The sequence below is a fragment of the Natrix helvetica genome (genome assembly GCF_964273705.1).
Source record: "Natrix helvetica genome assembly, chromosome: 9".
Classification (NCBI taxonomy): domain Eukaryota; kingdom Metazoa; phylum Chordata; class Lepidosauria; order Squamata; family Natricidae; genus Natrix; species Natrix helvetica.
Window position 1 is genome coordinate 10988238 of NC_138560.1, and position 21401 is coordinate 11009638.

The window sequence follows — 21401 nt, forward strand, 5'->3', positions numbered from 1 at the left end:
GAGACCGGCCGCGCGAGGAGGAGGAGGAGGAGGGCGCCGGCCGGTGGGAGGGGTGGAGGAGGGGAGGAGGAGGAGGAGGAGGAGGAGGAAGAAGAAATAAAAGGCGAGCCCCGTCGGAAAGCGGGCGCGAGAGCCAGAGAGGGAGAGCGCGTGTTTGCTGACCCGGCCGCGTTTACATTTCGGAGAAGAGACCGAAGGAAAAAAAGCAATTTTCAGGCTCGCCATGGCGGAGGCGTTTGTCGGCGTCTGGAAACTGGTGGACAGCGCCTTTTTCGACGACTACATGAAATCTCTCGGTACCGTAAGGAGGGCAGAGATTTGGGGCGGGGGGCTTGGAGAATGAAGGTTGAATTGGCTGACGGGCAGGGGCGACGCCTCGACCGCGGCGGGCTACAGGTTTTTGCTCGTGTCGCGGTGTGGTTGGGGTTAGATTTCCACGGGGAAGCGGTTTTTCTCCATCGTGGCCTTTAAAAAAAAAGGATGTGGTTTGGAAATAGGGGGCCTGGGTCTCCCATTTCGCCCCCCCCCCACCTGTCCCTTCGAAGCACGTCACATCAGGCTGGTAATTATTTTATTAATTAGGGGAATGGTCTCGCTCCACATTCTCCCAGGGGAGGGGCAGGTTCCAATGGTAGAAATAGAATAGAATTCTTTATTGACCAAGGGTGGTTGGACACACAAGGAATTTGTCTTTAGTGCCTATGCTCTTAGGGTACAAATAAGCAATAAGCAATCAGGAAACAATATCAATATACATTGCAAGGATACAAGCAACAAAGTTACAGCAACAAAGTGGGAGGATATGGGTGATAGGAAGGATGAGAAGACTAATAGTAATAGTAATGCAGCCTTAGTGAACGGTTCGACAGTGGTGAGGGGATTATTTGTTTAGCAGAGTGATGGTGTTCAGGGGGAAAAACTGTTCTTGTGTCTAGTTGCTCTGGGGTGCAGTGCCCTATAGCGTCATTTTGAGGGTAGGAGTTGAAACAATTTGTGTCCAGGGGTCTGTAAATATGTTCACAGCTCTCTTGATTCGTGCAGTGTACAGGTCCTCAGTGGAAGGCAGGTTGGCAGTAATTGTTTTGTCTGCAATTCTGATTATCCTCTTGCTAACCCAATGAATTGGAATGACTGTAATTCATACAAATGATGCACAGATGCTCCTGGGGTTGGTGGCAACACAGAAGTCAAACCCACAAAGGGCTACAGCAAAAGCCCTGAGGTCCAGAGGAGCTATGAGAATGGGGAGCCGCCTGGTAGGGGGAGCAGACTGACCCAGAGAAGGAGAGCCCCCACCAGCAAGTTCCTTCCTATCACCTTTCAAAATTGGGAGAGGGACCTTCAGGAGGTGCTCTGGCCACCTAGAGTTTGGGTTTTAGAGGTGATAATTATCCAGGACCTTGAGTTGCACTTACACAATGCAATGGCTGCGGTGTAACGTGGTAGTAATGAACCTGAGCAGCCGGCCCAGGGTCAGCTGTATGCTGCTCTGCCCCCCCCCCTCAAATTGTTCCAGTGTGGTCTTCAAGGTACATGAGACTAAAAAACTATGTCATATGACAAGTGGCATGAGTGACTGTCCTTGGAGTCATTTGAGGCATGTGGATACAAAGCAAATGACACCTTGAGATATTTTTTTTCCATTGCTCAGAGATAAAGCAGCAAAGAGACATGTTTGCAGGGTTTGAATTTTAGGACTCCGCATTACCGGAGCTGCTCCTTGTGTAAACTCATTTGCTGTGTGGTAGATTTAATTGGAATTCTCTTTTTGGCCGGCCAGGCGCCTGAGGATCTTTGGTTTCTCCTCTCTCTCTCTCTCCCCAACCCATCTGGCAGCAATTTCTGCAAGAGGGAGGAGAGCGCAGCGTGTATTTCACTGAATGAGAGGGTGTGTAGAGGTGGAGTGATTGTTCATGTGATGTGTCCTTTTCTGCCAGAGGCTGCTCTGATAGGGTAAGGCTCTGCTAAGCCTCATGAGTAAACCTAGAACCCTGGAGGGCTTTCCTGCAACTTAAGGGCTTTAAGGAATGAATGCAGTCAATGTGCGTGTTGTAAGGGAAGAAGGTGTGGGACTGTTTTATTGCTCATTCAGCTGGCTGGTATTAAACTGGGCTGTTTTACAAACTCTCCCCCACCACCACCACCACTCCTTTCTGGCCCTGATTCTGCCAGAACACTTCTTTGACCTCTGAACTCCTATGTAAGCTTGGCACAGCTCTCGCCTAGTTTCTTTGGGTGCGGTTTTTAATTACTTTTGCAGATAGCAGGGATTAAAAATTCTGGCATCCCCCACATTTCTCGTGTGCTGAGTAAGGAAGGGTCATTAACCAGGTAATTCCCACTGTGGTTAGCAGGCCCTTGTTTCTGCCCAAAACAAAGTTAGGATGATTGCAGAGGAAGCATTTGCATTCATCTCCCAATTCTCTATATTACATATGTATCCTGTCTTTTGTTCAGAAGCCCCAGAGAGGAAGCCCAGCGGTTCTTAATTTTAATTTTCCCTGATGAAACTCCTGTGGAAGTGGGTGGGGCAGGGAGAGTGATTGGTCAAAAGACCCTCAGGGACCATCTATGGCTGGAGGTGGAGTAGAAAGTGAGTCATCTTGACCACTCATTTTTTTTTTACACAGGTGGCCCTTTTAATGCTTAGTGACTATTTGAAGTTACGACAGACTTCTCCAGGGCTATCACTGAAGTTCTGATATCAAGACCCCTCCTTGGGGGTTATGAGATTGCATTTTAGGTGCTCTACAACTGAGTGCATAGGGTGGCTGAGACGCGGAGCTTGTCGGTCAGAAAGGTTGGCAGTTTGATGGTTCGAATCCCTGGTGCTGCATAACGGAGTGAGCTTCCATTACTTGTCCCAGCTTCTGCCAAGCTAGCGGTTCGAAAGCACATAAAAAATGCAAGTAGAAAAATAGGAACCACCTTTGGTGGGAAGGTAACAACATTCCGTGCGCCTTTGGTGTTTAGTCATGCCAGCCACATGACCTCAGAGACGTCTTCGGACAGTGCTGACTCTTTGGCTTTGAAATGGTGATGAGCACTGCCCCCTAGAGTTGAGAATGACTAGCACATATGTGCAAGGGGAACCTTTACAACTGACTGCATTTATAGCCAATTGCAGTATCTTGTGGTCATAACTTATTGGTCCTAAGTTGAGGACCATCTGTAATTGAAACATAAATCTTACCACTCAACTTTGAGTATTTCCATTACCCCCCCCCCCCAGTTAACTCATGTAAGGTTCTGCATTTACATGGAGAGGGGAGAAGCTTTTAGCTGATTATGTGTATTTTTAAAAAATTTAAAAAAAATAAGAAAGCAAACCTACTGCTATAATATAACAGGATTTTTCCATTAAATTCTGTTGAGTGGAACCCTAGGCATTTGCCAGAAAGTGCCAGGGTTGGAGAAAGTTCATGAAGGCAGCAATGAGAATGATTTATGAGGGGGAGGTATTTGCAACCTATCTGCATGGAAAATGCTGGCGATTTGTCAGGATTTTTATGGCAGTTTTCATTCCTTTGACACTTTTCAAACCACTTTGAAGCTAAAGATTTAAAGGGAAAGTTTACTTAGCAGCTACACCATTATATAGGTAGCACAATTAAAAAAAAAAAAGAATCCTTAGATGCAGTGATGAGGAAGCATATGCTCTTATTTTTTATGAATCAAAATAACCCTTTGCTAAACCAGGGGTGGGTGTGGCCAGTGCGTGATGCATCCGGCCTGCGGGCCGCACGTTTGATACCCCTGTTTGATTTGCTTACATCTACTAGACAGAATCTTGCCAGACTAAAACTGTAACCCTCTACTCAGATATATCCTGATAGATGCTAGTGTGTGACTATCTTGAATCTCTTCTCCCATCCAGCTTGGGCCTGCTCAGTCTCTTAACCTGTCCATTCTCTGGGAAAGCTCTGGGTGGCCAGCACTATCTCCACTGCTTCCCCAGGGGCACGTTCCATCACAATATGCACCCAAACGTTGAGAAATGCACTCACAATTGATCTCATTGCAGATGATTGGCAAACTTCTTGAGTGAGTTGAGTGCTCACTTTCTGCAACTGCTCAGTGCAGGGAAAAGAAGCAAAATTGGCATTTCGGTCAGCATGCCTTCTCCCTACATTTGCAACCATGGAGATGGGTGTCTCTGCTGATAGTGCTTCAAAAGAAATGTCATTGTCTCTATAGTGTTTCCTTGCTATCCGCAACTAAGCCAGAAGTCCATATTTACATAGGCATATTTTCAACTCTCTTGAATGTGAATCCTCTTAAATAAAGCTACACGGTCAAAGAAGCCAGGGGGTAGGGGTAATCTGATGACTATTTGGAGGCCAGATATGGTGACCCTGAATTAGCCAGAACTTGAAAAGAGGAGATAAGCCATCTTTCTTGGTGAACAATTTGTGTTGTCTTTATATGCATACTTCCTTATCTCCAACAATAAAAGGTAGTCTGGGTTTCCCTATCTGGTGCCTTCTCCAGATTGTTGGATCTCATTGCTCAAGAGCGGCATTTGGGAAGGGCTATTGCTCAATGGCAGAGCATCTGTTCGCATGCTAAAGATTCCAGGTTCAGTCTGTGGAAATCCTGTCCCAAACCATGGAAAGCTAGCTTTATTAAGTCAGTGGTGCCAAAAATCAGACCGCATGGAGCAGCAACCATCTTTGGCTAAGAGGAGTACAATCTGAGAACTGGAGTCTAAGAGCCCCAGTTGGAGAAAGCTGGATTAAACGTAAACGTTTTTCTCATGAGAAAGTCAGGGGAAGGGCAAGCTGCTACAAGCTGTATGGAATTATGTTTCTGGGCTCATTCTGTTCCCTCACTCACTCAAAAGCATTTGGATGTTCTTTTTGACTTGAAGGGCAAAAAACGACATGAAGAAGACATGCTGGGACCTTCAGTGTATCACCTTGGTTCACTTAGTCCTCTATCAAAGAATCCCTTCCCGAATTATTTTAAGCAGAAATGCAAGGGAATAACTCGGGGGCTTTGGGCCTGGAAAGCAAGTGTCATTCTCCTTAGCTTCACTCCTTCGTTTAGTTCTCCAATTCTGCTGCCTAGGGAAACTCCAATTTTAATAACAAGACTGATGTGAAGAAGAAAAAAACAAGCCAAGATAGTCTCTCCCTCTGATGAATGGAGAAGTCAGTCCTCCTCATGCTCACAGCTAGTGGCATCAAGCCGTCTTTCTGTGCTCACAACAAGCACAGGTCAAAGTAGCCAGAAGGAGGGACAGTGGGGATTTGAACTTGGATCTCCCCAGTTCTAGTCAGGCTCTTGAACTACTGCCCCTTGGTACTTAATGACCTAGAGAGGTTGGGGTATAAATACAACTCTTATGGGCGGTTGGAATACAGGGCATTTATCTGTGAAGGGGTAGAGTCACGTACACGAGATGGGCTGCTTTATAAATTGGATAGGGGAAAGATGAAAGGACAGCATATTGTTTAATAAATAAATAAATTAAAAGGAGCATGGAAGAACAGCTGCTTCCTGCTGAATAAGTCCACTAGATCAGGCAGCAAACTGCAAAAGGGCAAGTCCACACCAAAGGAATGCTAAGTACTATAAAAGAGCCTTTACATTCATCCAAGAGGCTCTCTAGATCACACATCTTGTTCAAAGAGCGTATATCTGGCAATTATATGCGCACACAGACGGTTCTTTGAAGTCCTCTCCATTGAATGGTTCTCTGCCAGACCAAAAATAAAAATAAAAATGGCTTGGCAGCTGAAAGGCAGTTCACAGTCTTTGGGTGAACCCCTTTCTGCTGCCTGACAAAACCTCCATCTTTAGTTCAGCTCTGCTTGGATTCTGGTAAACAAAGACTTTTTGCTTTTGAGAGAAGGAAATGTGTCCGCCGCCCCCCCTCCCTGTCCCCCCCCCCCGCCTTTTCAGGATTTTTCAGTGTTGCTTCAAGAAGCTGCCTTTGACTTTATAGTTCCCTTACTGAAAAGTTAAAAGATGGGTATTGGCTGTTTTGCACATGCTAAGAGAATGGTTTCTTTTAAAATACAGCTGGGTCATCTAAAATGGCAAATTTACCAGCCAAACGCAAACAAACCGTACCAGAGTTTAACACGTAAGACTAATAATTATGGCTTAGTGCAATATAAGAGTCCAACTCCTACATTCTACAATTATTATTTATAGTTTAGTCAAATTATAGTTAACAAAATCATGACTGGGTGTGATACATGAAGCCAAATATTGGTAACCACACAACCAATCATTCCACTTACTGAAACAAAGCCAGCACCCCATCCCCTCCCACCAAGATTTACAGAAAGACAGCAGCTCCGTTCCCATTTTAAGCCCAAGCTTGAAGATGGCAAGTGAGATCTTGCCGAAACGTTGCAAAGATAATCTCAACCTTACACGGGAAAAGACCCGAATACAACAAAACCAGCATACCTACACCCGTGAAAATCTACGAAAACAAATATATATATATTTGTTTTATATATAATAGAATAGGAAGGGACACTTTAATCTGAAGTAGAATTGAGCAATGTCTGATTAATTTGCGGTAGCTAACAATGTTTTTCATGTTTTTAGGCTGCTAAACATTTGTTTAAAACTTTGGCCTCTTTTTCCTTTCTTGTAGGTGTGAGCTTTGCCACAAGACAAATTGCTAATTTGACCAAACCTACCACCATTATTGAGGTGAACGGTGATGTACTTATCATCAAAACCCAGAGCACTTTCAAGAATACGGAGATCAATTGCAAAGTGGGAGAAGAATTTGATGAGACAACAGCAGATGGCAGGAATGTGAAGGTAAAGATCTGATCACTAAGATTTGAGCAGTGATCCTGGCCATTTCCTTTAGCATCTGCTCACCAATAGGAGGGTTTCTTGGTCTATCAATATTAGCACTCAAGGCTCCGATTAGTGTCTACTGTTGCCTTGTTTGGCTGGCTATTTAAAAAAAAAGGGGGGGGGGTATTAATTACAAAAAAGTTAACTGATTGATTGCTTAATTTCTCATATGGAATATTGCCACACCTACATGAGAAGTGTGGTTCTATATACTGAATTAATTTCCTCTCCCGCAGCACCTCAAGACAGCTCACAAATATTTTAGAATACCATGCAGTATAAGCCAAGAAATTTAAAAGATCCTTGCTCCTGGGGAGGAAAGCTATGGCAAATCTAGACAGCATACTAAAAAGCAGAGACATTACCCTGCTAACAAAACTGTGTATAGTCAAGGCTTTGATTTTCCCATTTGCAATGGATGGCTGTGAAGGTTGAACCATAAGGAAGGCTGAGCGCCATAGAATTGAGGCCTTTGAACTCTGGTGCTGGAGAAGACTCCTGCGAGTCCCTTGGACTGCAAGGCGATCCAACTGATCAGTCCTAGAGATCAACCCTGACTGCTCTTTAGAAGGCCAGATCCAGAAGAGGAAACTCAAATACTTTGGCCACCTAATGAGAAGGAAGAAGGGCTCACTGGAGAAGAGATTGAGGGCAAAACAAGAAGGGGACGACAGAGAATGAGGTTGCTGGATGGAGTCACTGAAGCAGTCAGCGTGAGCTTACATTGACTCCAGAGGATGGTAGAGGACAGGAAGGCTTGGAGGAACATTGTCCATGGGGTTGCGATGGGTCAGACACTACTTCGCATCTAACAAACAACCCACAGCATCTCAAGACAGCTGACAAATAATTTAGAATACGATGCAGGCAGTGGTTTATATTTATGTTCATCATATTGTCATTATGTGCCTAAAATGTATAATATAATTTTGGGGCAAAATAAGATCCTTGCTGATAGATGAAAATTATCATTGGGCAAATCTCCCTTGGTATGAGCTTTCTCTAGATACAAGCTAAGAAAATCCTCCTTGGCTGTCCTTCTAGACTAAGACGGGACACCTGGAATATAGTATTCAAAATGTATCCAAGATAATGGAAGATTGAACAGGGGAAATTTGTCCTTCTTGCTTTTAAAAGAAGGCGGCAAGCCAAATTCACAGAGGAACAATGCTTCCCCTTAGTGGTGTGTCTCTCTTTTTCTTATAGAAGTAACAAATGGTAAAATCTCATCCGCCACTATTTTCTTATAGCCCTCAGGTTGGCTGGTGCTAAAACTGAAAGTTTAGATAAACTTTTAGCTTGTTCAGTCAGCCTTTTTGAAATCTTACATAGATAGTTGTGAAGGTTTGCATTGTATTGTGTTGTCAAGGTTTGCATATAGGGCTTCTTTCTATTGATCTGTAGCTTCAAGGACATTCAAAGTGTGTAATGTCTGTGGACAAAGCCTGAAGTTGAAGCCGTTTGTGTGTTTTATGTGAATGTCCCAGTGTATCACACCCACACTCCCTTCTTTGATTGGGAGTTTATTCCTAAATAAACATTGAAGCCGATCTTAACTTGGATTCTTATTCATGAAACTGAACTCTTATCAGAACTTAAGATAAAATAATCCCATTCATATGGCTTTCATCTTCCTGGTCCTTAAAAGGATCTTGTGCTGTTTTTTTGTTTGTTTGTTTGTTTAAATAGTTGTAAATGACACCCTGAGAGAGAGAAAACCTTGTGATGATTATTTTACTAGCTTAAAACCACAGTTACCCTGTGGTAAAATGGGTGGCCAATGAATTCAATAATATAATTCCAATCCTGACTACTCCATGGGAATGACTTGACAGAAGAATCTTCCTTAGAGTTCAGCCTTGCCAGGATATTTAAAATTTAAAATTAGGACTGCAGGAAGCCATAAAGCTTCAGTTTTCAGTATGCTTTGACCATGGAACATTACATGATAAGAAAATCAGAAAATGGTTTCAAAGTAGTTATTTCTTTGGAGTAGTAGCCTTTTTACAATAAAATTGCATACAATTCCATTAGCTAGTATCATTCTTCTGAAAAGACACCTCTATCGAGGATTTGCTAAAGTACATTGTTATTTATTGTGATTGCCAATTGCCAATAAATTAAAAATACAATTTAAGTGGTGAACAACTGTTCTTGAGAGCATGAGTATCAATGGAAATATCTTGGTGCTTGGTGGATCTTCAGAGCAACTCCGGGAATTTGGCTAATAGCCAGCCAGAGAAAACCAGCTTACAGCAGTTTCTCAAACTTAGCAACATTAAGACATGTGGACCTCAATTCTCAAAATTCCTCACTAGCTGAGGAATTCTGGGAATTGAAGTCCACATGTCAAGTTTGAGAAACACTATGTTGTGGGCCGCCAGCAGAGCTGGCAGCAGATTCGGACAGTGAGGAGGTTGGGGAGGAACATGGGCCAGTCCTGGAGTCTGGAGAAGGCTCTGATGAGGGCTCTGTGTCCTGGAGTGAAAAAGAGTTTCTTGGCAGGATGATTGTAGGTAGAATTGGTTATAGTAGTGTCTTATGAAAGCCTCCTCCAAATCCTTCAATTTCTTTAAGGATTCTTTACCTACTCATGGAAAATTTTACTTTGCTAATCCTTTCTCTTGTGCATTGCTCAAGGATCTTCAGCAATCCCTTTGATGGTAATTACCCCATTTTCCTTTGATGCAAAAGGAGGAAAGATTAGGAAGCTATTGGGGTTGGGAAAGGTTTCTTAGATTTATCCATGGTAGAAGAAAAAAATATTTACCATCCTTTCTAGAGGCATAATTGTGATTCCAGTCAGGAGGCTCTGTGGCTGTTATTTAAAAGAAAATAGAGCAAACTAATTATATAGCATTTCACATAACATGCAAAATTATCTAATCTTTTAATCTGGGCTTCTGCTTCGAAAGACTACTGTTATACATGACTAATGCAAACACAAACAGCAAAACGGGCAAGTCACAATTGTAAACTCAACTGCCTTTTTAAAATCTTGCATAATCCCTTTTTTCCATTCATAATCCCCAAGCTGTCTGGCTATGAAATGAGCATGATTGTTTCTTTCTACAGTCTATTGTGACACTGGATGGAGGGAAGCTTGTTCACATACAAAAATGGAATGACAAGGAGACCACACTGGTTCGAGAAATAAAAGATGACAAGCTGATTTTGGTAAGAGAACCAATACATTCCCCACCCCCCATCCCGGCAACTGGTGACTTCTTTTGTAGGAAGAAGTTCACTTGGAAATTGTTGAGATGGAGTGGTACCAAAGCACTTCTAGACAGTGAAAATTAATTAGTATTAATTGGGAAGTCTGAATGATTTCCTCTTTCAAATGAATAAACCATCAAAGGGAGCATAAAACCAAATAATGCAGTTTGCAGCATCCCTGGTTTAGTTAACTGGAAATATCTGATTTCCAGAAACTCATAGTGTGCAAAATGCTTCAAGTTCAAAACACGTGGTTTAGGGTGAGAAGTGGATTATTTGGCCCATTTTAGTTAAGTGCCTTGGCACCCTTTTGAAGTCTGGTGATTCAATCTGGGACTTTGGCGCTCAAAAAGTGTGTTTCAGATTTGAAAACATTTTCACAATCCTGCCAGAAATACCTTCAGCCTTGAGGAAAACTTTTGAGCACTGAATTGATCAACTTCTGATTAACAGAATTGATCAATTCAACTCTTAGTTCTTTCCCCTGGGGAAGAGAATATAGATTTATTGAACAAAAACTAGAGTAAATAATCTTCATGTTTAGGCTAAGTCTTTATTCTATTACAAAAAGGTAGGGAACAATCCTTTATTCATAGAGAAATATAGCCACGGGGCTGACTTAACCCATTGTATCATAATTTGGTTTATTTTAATTCAATTTAATATGCAGGGCAAGTCTGCCTCATTTTTGGTTACCAAAATAATGGTTAATGCCTTTGTAAATTGGGCAAAAACCAAGCCTGTAATAATTTACAGTGCAGTAAATGTGATAATTTTCTTTCCCATAGGCAGATTTTCCTTCAGCATTCCAGAATAAAGATAATTGTCTTATGTATCATCTTCTCTTTCAGACACTGACAATGGGTGATGTGGTCTGCACTCGTACCTACCAGAAAGATAACTAGAAAGTGTCTACCTCCTTCCTACCGTAATACTATTTTTCACTGCCAAATTGCTGATGTTTTTTTCTTTCTTTGTGTTTTGTACACTTACTGGAATTTTGGAGACCTTTCAGTATCCAACTTGAGCTCTCTTCATAAGTGGCAGTCGCCCTGACCTTTATGGAGTTTTGGGTGTGACCACACATTTTTACTATCGAAGAGATCTTTAAAAAAAACAGTAATAAAGTGAATCAATTGTTACAAAAATGCCTAGTTGAGTTTCCATCTACATGTTCTACTTTTATCAGGATTATGACTATGCCTCATTTAAAATCCCACATTTTCATCAAAATTGAAGGTTAGTTTCTACTTATCTACCTGACAAGAGGCAGTTGCTATGTTCATGCTGTTGCATGTCTGAAGCGCTTCTTAGGAAACTGAATACACAAGTCTGCATTAGACCTCACAGTTGCCTGCTAGTAATTGACAACCGAGCCACAAAATCTGCCATACAAGAGGTGTGCTTGCCTTCTACAAAATTTTTATCATTTTGCAAGACAAAATATGTGAAAGACTGATATTGGATTAGACCTGTCCAATCTCATCCTTGTATTCTAGATCAGTCGGTTTTCCAAAACTATATATTCCACTGCTTATCAGTCAAGAATGTTTTTCCCATCACAAATATTACTAAAGATCTAGTACAAGATTAATCAAGATTCTCCCAACTAGCTTACAAATTGTCTCATCACTCTGCTAGCTGGAGGGTGATTTGCTAGACAGAGAACTATCTGCATTATCTACAAGGCTGTTTGATATCAGAGTGGAATCTCTTGAAGATCTGAATTATGAAATTCCTTTTCTAGTGTGGAATGTAATGCCTATAATTTTAAACATGACATAGCATGCACAGACCCTGTTTTTAGATGTTGTTATAATGGTTGATAGTCCTGTATCTTTATTTGGCTTGTTTGTATATAAATCAAGAAATGTGAATGTGGCTTATTTATCAATTCAGTTTTAGGAAGACACAACAAATAGCCAGAATGGATCATATAGGCAGCAGCAAGCAAACTGGAATCACTCAAAACAAATCCTCTGAGTCGAGTGAACAACTTTTAAAGTACACAGACAGGTTGGGAAATATGTGTCACATGAGTTTTATTTTCTCCTGCTGTCAGCAACAGTACTTCCAAAGCACTACATGATTCCTGGGATGGTTATATCATTTTTGACCAAAATGTCTTGCTCTTTTGCTTAGTCAGTTTCTAGAGATTTTCCAGTGTATGCATTTAGGGTGGAGCATATATTTCTCCTATCAGCAACTTTAAATGAAGCACACTCAAACAATAGATATCATTGCAGACAGCACCATCGCCTAAAGCAGTATTTCTCAACCTCGGCAAATTTTAAGATCTGTGGACTTCAACTCCCAGAATTTCCCAAGCAGCATTCAGTTCTGGGAGTAGAAGTCCACACCTCTTAAAGTTTCAAAAGTTAAGAAACATAGTCCTAGAGCATTTTATCTGAGTGACTGGTTATCTCCATGTATTTCCAATGAGTTTCTTATAGAGACAAATCATCAAATTTTATATAACAGAAAACCCTAATAGTTTCTGGTTGTGTCAATCTAAATTGCATTGGAAACTTAAAACATTTTATACTTTCCTTCTGGAGTATCAGTACGTGAGTCAAAAATAAAGCAATGTACTTCAGCCTTGCTTATATCAGCACTACAACTACTGACATCAATGTTGTACCCTCCAGGAAGACAAGAATGCCAGTTATGTATTTTGAATTTATGTCACCAGCTAAGGGTACTTAAGCATTACATTAGTGTTGCATTTCTACATCTACAAAGTTAGCTACAGCTCAACAACCTATGCCTTTGAATAAAAATGTTGTCAAGTCCTTCTTTGGGCTGCCATGGACTAATGCAACTCTCCTGCTACAGTTTCTACACTGGATAAACAAGAGGCTTGTTCCAAATGTTAGGATAACTTAAACAGAAGATATCCAGTTGACAATTCATGGGAAGGTCTACCTGACTCATCAACCCCTCCCTCTTATCTTTGGAAAAAAAAACCCATTAACTGGCATGTACTGGAGAGAGGAAAGTGATCCTGGGTATTACTTTATATGCCTTTATTCATCCAATACATCTGATCAATAATTATTTTGCACACTGCTCTTGAGGGAACAGGTATCTGACTCAGGTATACACCTGAACTCAGGGCTTCTTCTGGAAAAATAAGACTGCTACTGGCATGCTTTAGCTGGCATGCCAGTTGCAGTCCTACCCTATCTTAACTGTACTGACTCATGCCCTTGTCACCATCTGCTTAGATTACAGCAACACACACTACATTTGAAGATCATTTAGTTTTCAGTTGGTTCAAATTACAGGAGCCTGTGTGTTGACTAGTCTTTGCTGGTGGGATCATATTATACCAGTAATGAAAGTCTTGTACTAATTGCCAATGGCCTTCCAGATGCAATTGAAAATGCTAACTTATGTAACTCCATGAGACTTGGCCCTTATTTGCAGGACTGCATTCTCCCATTGGAATAAATCTGGGCAGTTTGATATACTCAAGAACAAATATTAGCTGCACCCTTTGGAATTGGGGTGGGGCTAAAGCTCTATGACACTGTGTGGCTGGATGGCCGGACCAGTTCTTTGAAACAGCTTCCAAGTGCACACCTGACAGGCTCCAACCCTGATTACACCCTAGAATTGCTCAAAACAGATAGCACTTGGGTCTTAATCTTAGTTGGGTTACAATTTGGCTATTTTGTTACTCTATGGCTTCATTCACAGGTGGACCTTTTAGTGGTATATTTTTGTTATTGTGTATCATTCCTTGTGCATCCTGTAATCTTTAGTCCTTATGCATGCACCACACAGAGGCACGTTGCTGAAACCTATATTCAGCAAAGTGGCCCTTCAAAAAAAATATCAACTCTATTACAGACCCCAATTTAAAAACTTTATGAACCAAGCTGAAAACTTGGTTCCGCTTTTCCTTCTAACACAAAAAGACTACACTCTGCAGAAACTTATATAATCAGTGTGCATTGTGTCAATCACAAAGTAGGAAAATTCAATAATACACAAGCAGTGGTTTGCTTTGAAGAACTTCTGAAGGTAATATAGGCACGGACAAGTTATTTTTGGCAATTATGGTTCTTGGAGAGTTACATTTCTGAGAAACAGTACTATGCTAGAGGCATTAACTGCAAGACATCTACCTTACCTAATCTCTGATCAAAGAAAGTTTAGTTACACACCTTATATAAGTTGCTTTAGATTTCCCAAAGGCAGAAATACAGGATATAATTAAGACATAAGCTTCAAAGTTGCCAGGTTAATACAGAAAAGCTAGCACGCTAATGGTTATGTCACTGACTGCATCTCTGTACTTTTAATAACTAAAATAATATAATGGGGGTGAAATTATTTCAAGTTGGATTCGGCTGTTGGTATTTCATGGACTTGTGCTGCTTTAGGGTTTTTTTGTAACCAGAAGTCACTACTGCTATGTTATCACTGATTTCTGCCAGGCTGTTCTTCAACTTAGACTAGGGAACTGACCAATAGTTTCCTGTCTAAATAACGCCTTAAAGCAGTGGCCCTCAACCTTTTGGGCACCAGGGATTAGTTCCATGGAGAGAGGTTTTTCCTCAGACCGGAGAGGGTGTGGTTTTGCATGCTGCTTGCACCTCACGGATGGGAATTTATTTGTTTGCGTGGCCTGGTTGCTGGCATGCCATAGCCTGGTGCCGGTCCATATAACAGTCAGTGTAAGAGAAGCACACTACCCTCAGTTTCATTTATGAGCCCCACTCAAGCAATTCTCTTCTGGGCGAGGGGAGCATAATAGCCCTATGAAGGCTCACTGAGGTCTGGAGTCTTCATTTCGCCTCCTAAAGCCAGTCTGGGAAAAATAAACTCCAAAATGCAGCTGCATCCACTGCAAGTCACTCACTGCACCCCTGCAGCCTCCAAAACTAACAGAGTAAAATGTGAGTTTCCAGACACAAAAATGCTGACACCCTAGTTTTTAAAACATCTCACAATAGGAAAGTGAGACAACTTCTTATTTTGTCCCTTCTCCAAATCCAAATCTACAGTAAAAGGAATCCCACAAACCAAAACTTTATTCCTGGTTCAAAGGTGAACACTTGGTTCGTTTCTCGGTTTTTAAGACAACTGGTCCTGTACCCGATTTCTTCCCCCTATAGTATTACAGGACAAATGGGATACCAGGAATACAGTGGCATGATCTGTTCTTCAACCAATGTGTCCCTGTCGGTCGAGAGGGTACATTCACAGTTCCTTCTGCTAGTTGGCAGATAATAACTGGCGGATGCTGAGTCAACACAAGGCTGTTCTCAAGTGAGGAAATGCGCCAACTGCCAGCTCCATACAAGTTTTTGCAAGATAGCTCTGGGTTGCTTCAAAGAGGCTGGCTAAAATCCAAGCATGAAGAAATTAAAGAATGGAGAACGGAAAGAACATCTGGGACAAGGTCCCACCCAGTGGTAGGCTGCTCCTTCCTTTCCACTTTATGGGAGGAGAATAGCCATCCTTGTGATAATCCTTGAAAAACAAAGGTGATTTTCAAAGAAGGAAAAACCATTTTATCTTAATGCATCCTGCTGGTTCAGTTGTTCTTTTTCCAACTGATGACCAGAGGGAATGGAAGCCACAATTTGCACTGAGAACACATGCAGCCCAGAGTCAGATTCTCATTCTCATTCCTTGTGCTTTTTCTTATGATGATGCTTTTTCCTTTTCCGAGATGGACTGTTTTTTTCCTTGCGTTTTGCCTTCTTCCGAGCTGGCTGATTCCCATTGTCGGAATTGGTGCTGTCAGAAGCCTCCAAGTCTGTGTTCTTACGTTTCCTTTTTTTCTTTTTATCCTGGTCAGGAGAAAAAAAAATGTTTTGATGAATTCTGTATGACAGAGCAAATATATCACTATGCAGGTAGTCCTCGACTTAAGACCACAATTGAGCCCAACATTTCTGTTGCTGAGACTGTTGTTGAGTTTCCCTCATTTTATGATCCTTCTTGTCACGGTTGTTAAGTGAATCACTGCAGTTAAGTTAGTAACATGGTTGTTAAGTGAATCTGGCTTCCCCACAGACTTTGCATGTCAGAAGGATGCAAAAGGTGATCACACGACCCTGAGATTCGGCAACCATCATAAATATGAACCAGTTGCCAAGCCTCCTTTTTGAAGACAGCGAAGTCCAGATTCTGGACAGAGAGGACCACTGGTTTTAAAGAGGGGTCAAAGAGGTCATTTACATTAAAACTGAACAGCTTTAATTGGGGGGGTGGGAATAGGACACCACCTGTCTGTTTACAACACAGCCCTTTCAGCAATGCCAAGAAGGTTCCACACCCATTTACAATATTCAGGTGACCCTGAGGGCACAGATAAACCTCCAAGTGGCCTCAACAATTTTCAGAGGGAATGCTAAAGATCAGATGATTGCAAGGAATATAAATCCTTCCATTCTTCACCATTCAATCAGAACTGAAGAAGCTTATTGGATGAGAAGCAAAACGTCTTCAAGGAAAAATAAAGGAAGGCTAGTTGCTTCTTGGAAAAGCATCTTTGGGCAGTCGTGACCTGGATGACTGAGAATGTCCATAAATACCTTTTTCTTTTTCTTCATAGAGTGGTGAGCTTTCTTTTCATCTTCTGCAGGGACCGGTTCATCCTCTGGTATAAGGGTGTATTTTGTCCCTCCTGGCTGCATGAAGCAATCTTTGGCGAAATGACCTACAACAAATGAATTATATAGATACATAAAACCAGGCAACCTTTTTAGATTACTCTTCTCTATTTCTTCAAGATTTATACAGAACTGTAGATGCTATTTATACCTAAGTGCTTAAGTCTCATTACATTCATGTTCTCCAATTTTGAGGGAAAGGGCATATATTAACACCATATGGAATAAAAATAACGTAGGCCCACAAATAAAGTTATATTTCCTTCATTTCTTAACTTCTTTCAAACTCCTACCTTCTATAACTCTCTGAAAATGCACAATAAATGAAAAATATTAATCACGTACCTGGACAACCACACTTCTTACACACAGTGTTCAAAACAGCTTCTAAAGTGATCTTTTGACTGGTATAATCTCTAAAGGAACATTTTTTCCGTGCCTCTTGACTGCATAAAAACACAAGAATTTTCAAAAACAGAAACACCATTAATATGGGAAAACTACTTGCAACAATGAACACATTGGGGGGGGGGGAGCAGATTTTTTAATTTTTTTTTTCTTCCATAACATCTTACAACAATAAGTTATGTCATGAAAATTAAAATTAAAATATAGCTTCCTGAATTGTCATTCTCTATCATTCTAACTTAATCAGAAATCTATGCACACAAAATTATTTTAACAACCTTTTTACATCATCCAACCTCATAGCTCAAGAGAGTTTATATACTACAAAAACATATTTTATAAAAACATGCTAAAAATTGCAAAGACAGCCCAGGACCACCAGTCTACACAAGTGTGGATTTCAACTCCCAGAATTCCATAGCCACATTTTAAGGTTAAGAAAGGTTAAGAAACACAGGTCTACCCAAAAAGCCTGCCAAAACAATATGGTTTTCACTGCTTTGAAAATACATGTTTGTGTACACATATGGAATAACAGAAATAGTGAAACTTATTTGCCAACACAGAGATGAGATGGGCAGTTAAGAAGTGTGGGATATAAGTGTGGGAAGAATCCAACTCCTTGGCATGGTATAATCATACTTATTAAACATAAAATATTGACTGGCTATTCTATAGGAGGGAATAAAATCAACAGAAAAAGTGGAATGAAATGCTTTTCAAGGAGACTGGATGAAATACTGAACAGGAATCCTCCATACTACATTTTGTAGCAGGGTCTCTTGGTGCAGTGGTCCCCAGCCTTTTTGGCATCAGGTTTCATGGAAGACAATTTTTGGAAGGGGGGGGGGAGAGGTACAACATACAAACTAGATCCCTCACATGTGCAGTTTACAGTAGGGTTTACTTGGCCACCTCCAGCTATGTAGCCTGGTTCCTAACAGGTCAAGGACTGGTACGGGTCCATAGCCTGGGGGTTGGAACCCCTGTCTTGGTGGTCTCTTTGACTGAGCTCAAAAGAACTCTTGGATTTTTACACTTTCTTCATGACAAGTCATACTAGAAAGACCTTTGGTATAGAGAAGAAAGAAAGATTAGAGGAAAGGAGATTTCACTTACTCAAGGACAACATTATTGGGGTCTAAGTCCTTTCCAGTTCCTTGGTTAACAACTTTCATGGAAAGAGATAATTTCAGTTTCTCATCCGTCTTCTGAAAACACAAGGCAATACATTTTGATTTTTGTTTCATTCCCAGATATGCGAGACAAAAACTGATATTGAGGTTGTAATGATCATTTTAAGGTACTATACTTCAATCATTGCAATATAGTAAGATACAATACATTAGCTATTCACAATGAGCTTTCAGATAGTATCAACCTATATATGATTTAAAGCAGAACTGGACTTGATATTTCAGACTGGGTACTATGTAATATGTATTATGTAATGTGTAAACAACTTTGACTGAGTTGCATACTGTTACAAGAAATTTACAAAAGGATCAATTTTTGAACTTTTATAAGCATATCATTTATAAAACTCAATCTCATTCAATTCCATGTTCATTTAAAATTTCAATGAATTTAGATTTTCAGACTGCATGTTTTTTTCAGTAGCTTTGCCTGTGAACCTCAGAGTAAATGTTAATACTCTGATATCATTCCTCTTTAATAAAAAATGCTTGTACAGTAAATGCTAACTATTAAAATCTTTATTTGGTAGAAATCAATAAATGGAGCCACAAATTTACCTCTTTTCCTATAAGTTTCACCCATACTTTTTCTCCAACATCCACCATCTCTGAAGGTTTGTCTACTCTACAGTTTGACATTTGGCTTTTGTGAACAAGGCCTACGGCAATAACAAGAGAGAGAGAAAATATTTTATTTTCTGCTAGAATAAAATAATTTTCTAAAACAACCTACATTCTACAAAGAAACTACTCAATATTGTTTTCTATTCATTTTCCTATAATATAGGTAATTCTCAACTTACAACAGTTCATTTAGTGACATTCAAAAATTGCAACAGCTCTGAAAAAAGTGAGTTATAATTGTTTTACAACTGTTGCAGCACCTCCATAGTCATGTGATTAAATTTTGGCTGCTTATCAATTGATTTATATTTATGATGGTTGCAATATCCAGGATCATGTAATCCCCTTTTGTGACCTTCTAACAATCAAACTCAATGGGGAAGCCAGATTCACTTAACAACTGTTACTAACTTAACAACTGCAGTAATTCACTTAACAACTGTGACAAGAAAGGTCATAAAATGGGCAAAATTCACTTAACTGTCTCACTTAGCAACATAAATTTTGGGCTAAATAGTGATAAGTCAATGACTAGCAGTGTAAGCTTGGTGTAAGCCACCAAGGTTACTTGGGAATGGGTATGCTCAATACTTATAAGTGGGAAAGTAACACAAATCACTATACTAACAAAAGAATGTCAACCCAATAATCACCAGCAATAGCAATAACACTTAGACTTATATACTGCTTCATAGTGCTTTTACAGCCCTCTCTAAGTGGTTTACAGAGTCAGCATATTGCCACCAACAATCTGGGTCCTCATTTTATCCACCTCAGAAGGATGGAAGGCTGAGTCAACCTTAATTAATTAATTAATTTGATAATTATCAAACCTTGTTTTTGGGTTCCTGGAATTTTTATAAATGCTCCATATTCTGTCACAGAAGCAACCTGTAAAAAAAAAAAGCACCACTCAAAAATGAAGCAACATTTATTAACATACTGTCTCCTTACCCTGCTCCCAATAACAACAGAAGCTAACACAATATTCTTAGTTCTGTCTATCTGATGCTAAAGATCAGGTAGCCTCTTGAGATGTAACTGTTTGGAAATTTCAGAGGGAATATTTACATAAATATGGGTCTTCTAGAGTGCTATTTCTTTCACTGAATCTTATCCATCTAAAAATTGTCTCTTTAAATAGGAATCTCCCCTCTTTGGGAATAAATCTTATCCACTTTGGCATGACTAAGTTGTGAGTGTGTGTGTGAATGAAATTTAGCACCAAACCACCAGCCTCTATAACACAATTCCACACTATTTCTAAGATGTTATTCAAAAAGCTTTACCAAAGCCAGTTAGTTAGTTTCTAAACCTATTGATTAAAGACATCCTAGTCCAGCGATGGCGAACCTTTTTTGGCTTGCATACCATAAGTGGGGGGAGCGCAGGGTGGTCGTGCACGGGCTCTTTTTGCCCTCCCCAGGCTCCTATAATGTAACTGGAGCCTGGGGAGGGTGAAAAATGGCTTTAAAAAAGGGTGAACTCAGCGCCTCGCATGCCCTGACAAATGGCTCCCCGTGCCACCTGTGGCATGCGTGCCATAGGTTCGCCATCCCAGTCCTAGTCACTTATGCGAAGGATTTTTTTAAAAAAAAACCCGCACTTGTGTTAATTAAAAGAAACCCACTTTATTAAGCTTATTATCTATTCAACCTATATGAATGTAAAACCTTGTGAACTGTGAAAACACATTTTTGGTATGTATTCAATCTCATCTCTCTGAAAATTAACTGTTTGGGACCATACCTCTCCTTGGAAAACAGCATAGAGTTCTGGAAGCTGATCCATTGCTTTCAACTACCGCAAACGGAATTTATGCCAATCGTCCGGTCAAGGTTCCTTTTCTATATTCTATATTATCCCCTGGGCAGCTAAAAAAAAGGAAAAAGAAAGAAAGCGGTAAAAACCAATAATTTTTTTGGGGAAAAAAAGAAAAAAGAAAGCTCTTGCACTGAAAAAGAAACAAAGTTAAGGCAGACATATTACAAATAACACAAGTCACTAAACAATAGTAAAGCGAGTCCAAGCTTTTCCCCCCTCCCCATTCCTGTCAGCGGTGTACATCTTGCTCCCTCCCCTCATCCGGCAGTGGATGATGGGAGCCGTCCTTCTCTTCAATTTCACATTGGACTACAACTACCATTAATTTTACCTCACAGGAAAAACCGTGAGGAGAAAATGACAGGCCTTGTTACCCTCGAGGAGGAGGAGCCAAACTGAAGAGAATTTAAAACTCGAAACCGCCTTCCCCGGTCCTTCTCGTCCCGACTCGCATCTTATCGTCAGGATACAGAGAACTCCAACCGCCGGTTTCGTTATCCGTCGCCCTCAGAGCGCAGGCAACCTTCCCCCCCATCACACCTTTCAGCCAATGGGGAGACAGAATAAACGCAGGGTCGAGCAAGAGTCCCGACCATTCGGCGTCTTCCGTGTTAAGCGTGGCGACCTCAACGCTTACGTCTGGGTCCTCCCGCCTCTCCGCTAGCGT

The 21401-nt window shown here is 40.8% G+C and overlaps 2 protein-coding genes across 6 annotated transcripts; one reads left to right on the plus strand and one right to left on the minus strand.

The window, feature by feature from the left end:
• Positions 1–92: 92 nt before the first annotated feature.
• Positions 93–11198, plus strand: FABP3 (fatty acid binding protein 3). 2 transcript variants are annotated; one of them, XM_081962390.1, is made up of 4 exons: positions 93–296; positions 6617–6789; positions 9907–10008; positions 10839–11198. In XM_081962390.1, exons 1-4 carry the CDS (start codon positions 224–226, stop codon positions 10953–10955), a joined length of 465 nt encoding a protein of 154 aa, XP_081818516.1. In that variant the 5' UTR covers positions 93–223; the 3' UTR covers positions 10956–11198. The 2 variants fall into 2 exon arrangements, with proteins under 2 accessions (XP_081818516.1, XP_081818517.1); XM_081962391.1 differs by having other exon boundaries at positions 102–296; positions 10902–11198.
• On the minus strand, positions 11047–21394 carry ZCCHC17 (zinc finger CCHC-type containing 17). Of its 4 annotated transcripts, none has more exons than XM_081962389.1 (8): positions 21275–21394; positions 20660–20784; positions 19744–19801; positions 18845–18945; positions 18210–18301; positions 17028–17128; positions 16605–16729; positions 11047–15857 (listed from the first exon to the last, which is right to left on the minus strand). In XM_081962389.1, the coding sequence occupies exons 2-8, from the start codon at positions 20699–20701 to the stop codon at positions 15690–15692; spliced, it is 687 nt and encodes a 228-aa protein (XP_081818515.1). In that variant the 5' UTR covers positions 20702–20784; positions 21275–21394; the 3' UTR covers positions 11047–15689. The 4 variants fall into 4 exon arrangements, with proteins under 4 accessions (XP_081818515.1, XP_081818512.1, XP_081818514.1 ...); XM_081962386.1 differs by lacking the exon at positions 21275–21394 and adding an exon at positions 21109–21268; XM_081962388.1 differs by lacking the exon at positions 21275–21394 and adding an exon at positions 21101–21268.
• Between the last annotated feature and the right edge of the window lie 7 nt (positions 21395–21401).

What these genes read in the sequence shown, in the direction of transcription:
- FABP3 (XM_081962390.1), top strand. Translation starts at nt 224, where the DNA reads ATGGCGGAGGCGTTTGTCGGCGTCTGGAAACTGGTGGACAGCGCCTTT. An exon ending in CGACTACATGAAATCTCTCG is followed by an intron (nt 297 to 6,616) that starts GTACCGTAAGGA and finishes CCTTTCTTGTAG; the next exon opens with GTGTGAGCTTTGCCACAAGA. An exon ending in AAGATGACAAGCTGATTTTG is followed by an intron (nt 10,009 to 10,838) that starts GTAAGAGAACCA and finishes TCTTTCCCATAG; the next exon opens with GCAGATTTTCCTTCAGCATT.
- ZCCHC17 (XM_081962389.1), bottom strand. Translation starts at nt 20,701, where the DNA reads ATGGATCAGCTTCCAGAACTCTATGCTGTTTTCCAAGGAGAG. An exon ending in TCCAGGAACCCAAAAACAAG is followed by an intron (nt 18,946 to 19,743) that starts GTTTGATAATTA and finishes TTATTGCCGTAG; the next exon opens with GCCTTGTTCACAAAAGCCAA. An exon ending in TGAAACTTATAGGAAAAGAG is followed by an intron (nt 18,302 to 18,844) that starts GTAAATTTGTGG and finishes TTGTGTTTTCAG; the next exon opens with AAGACGGATGAGAAACTGAA.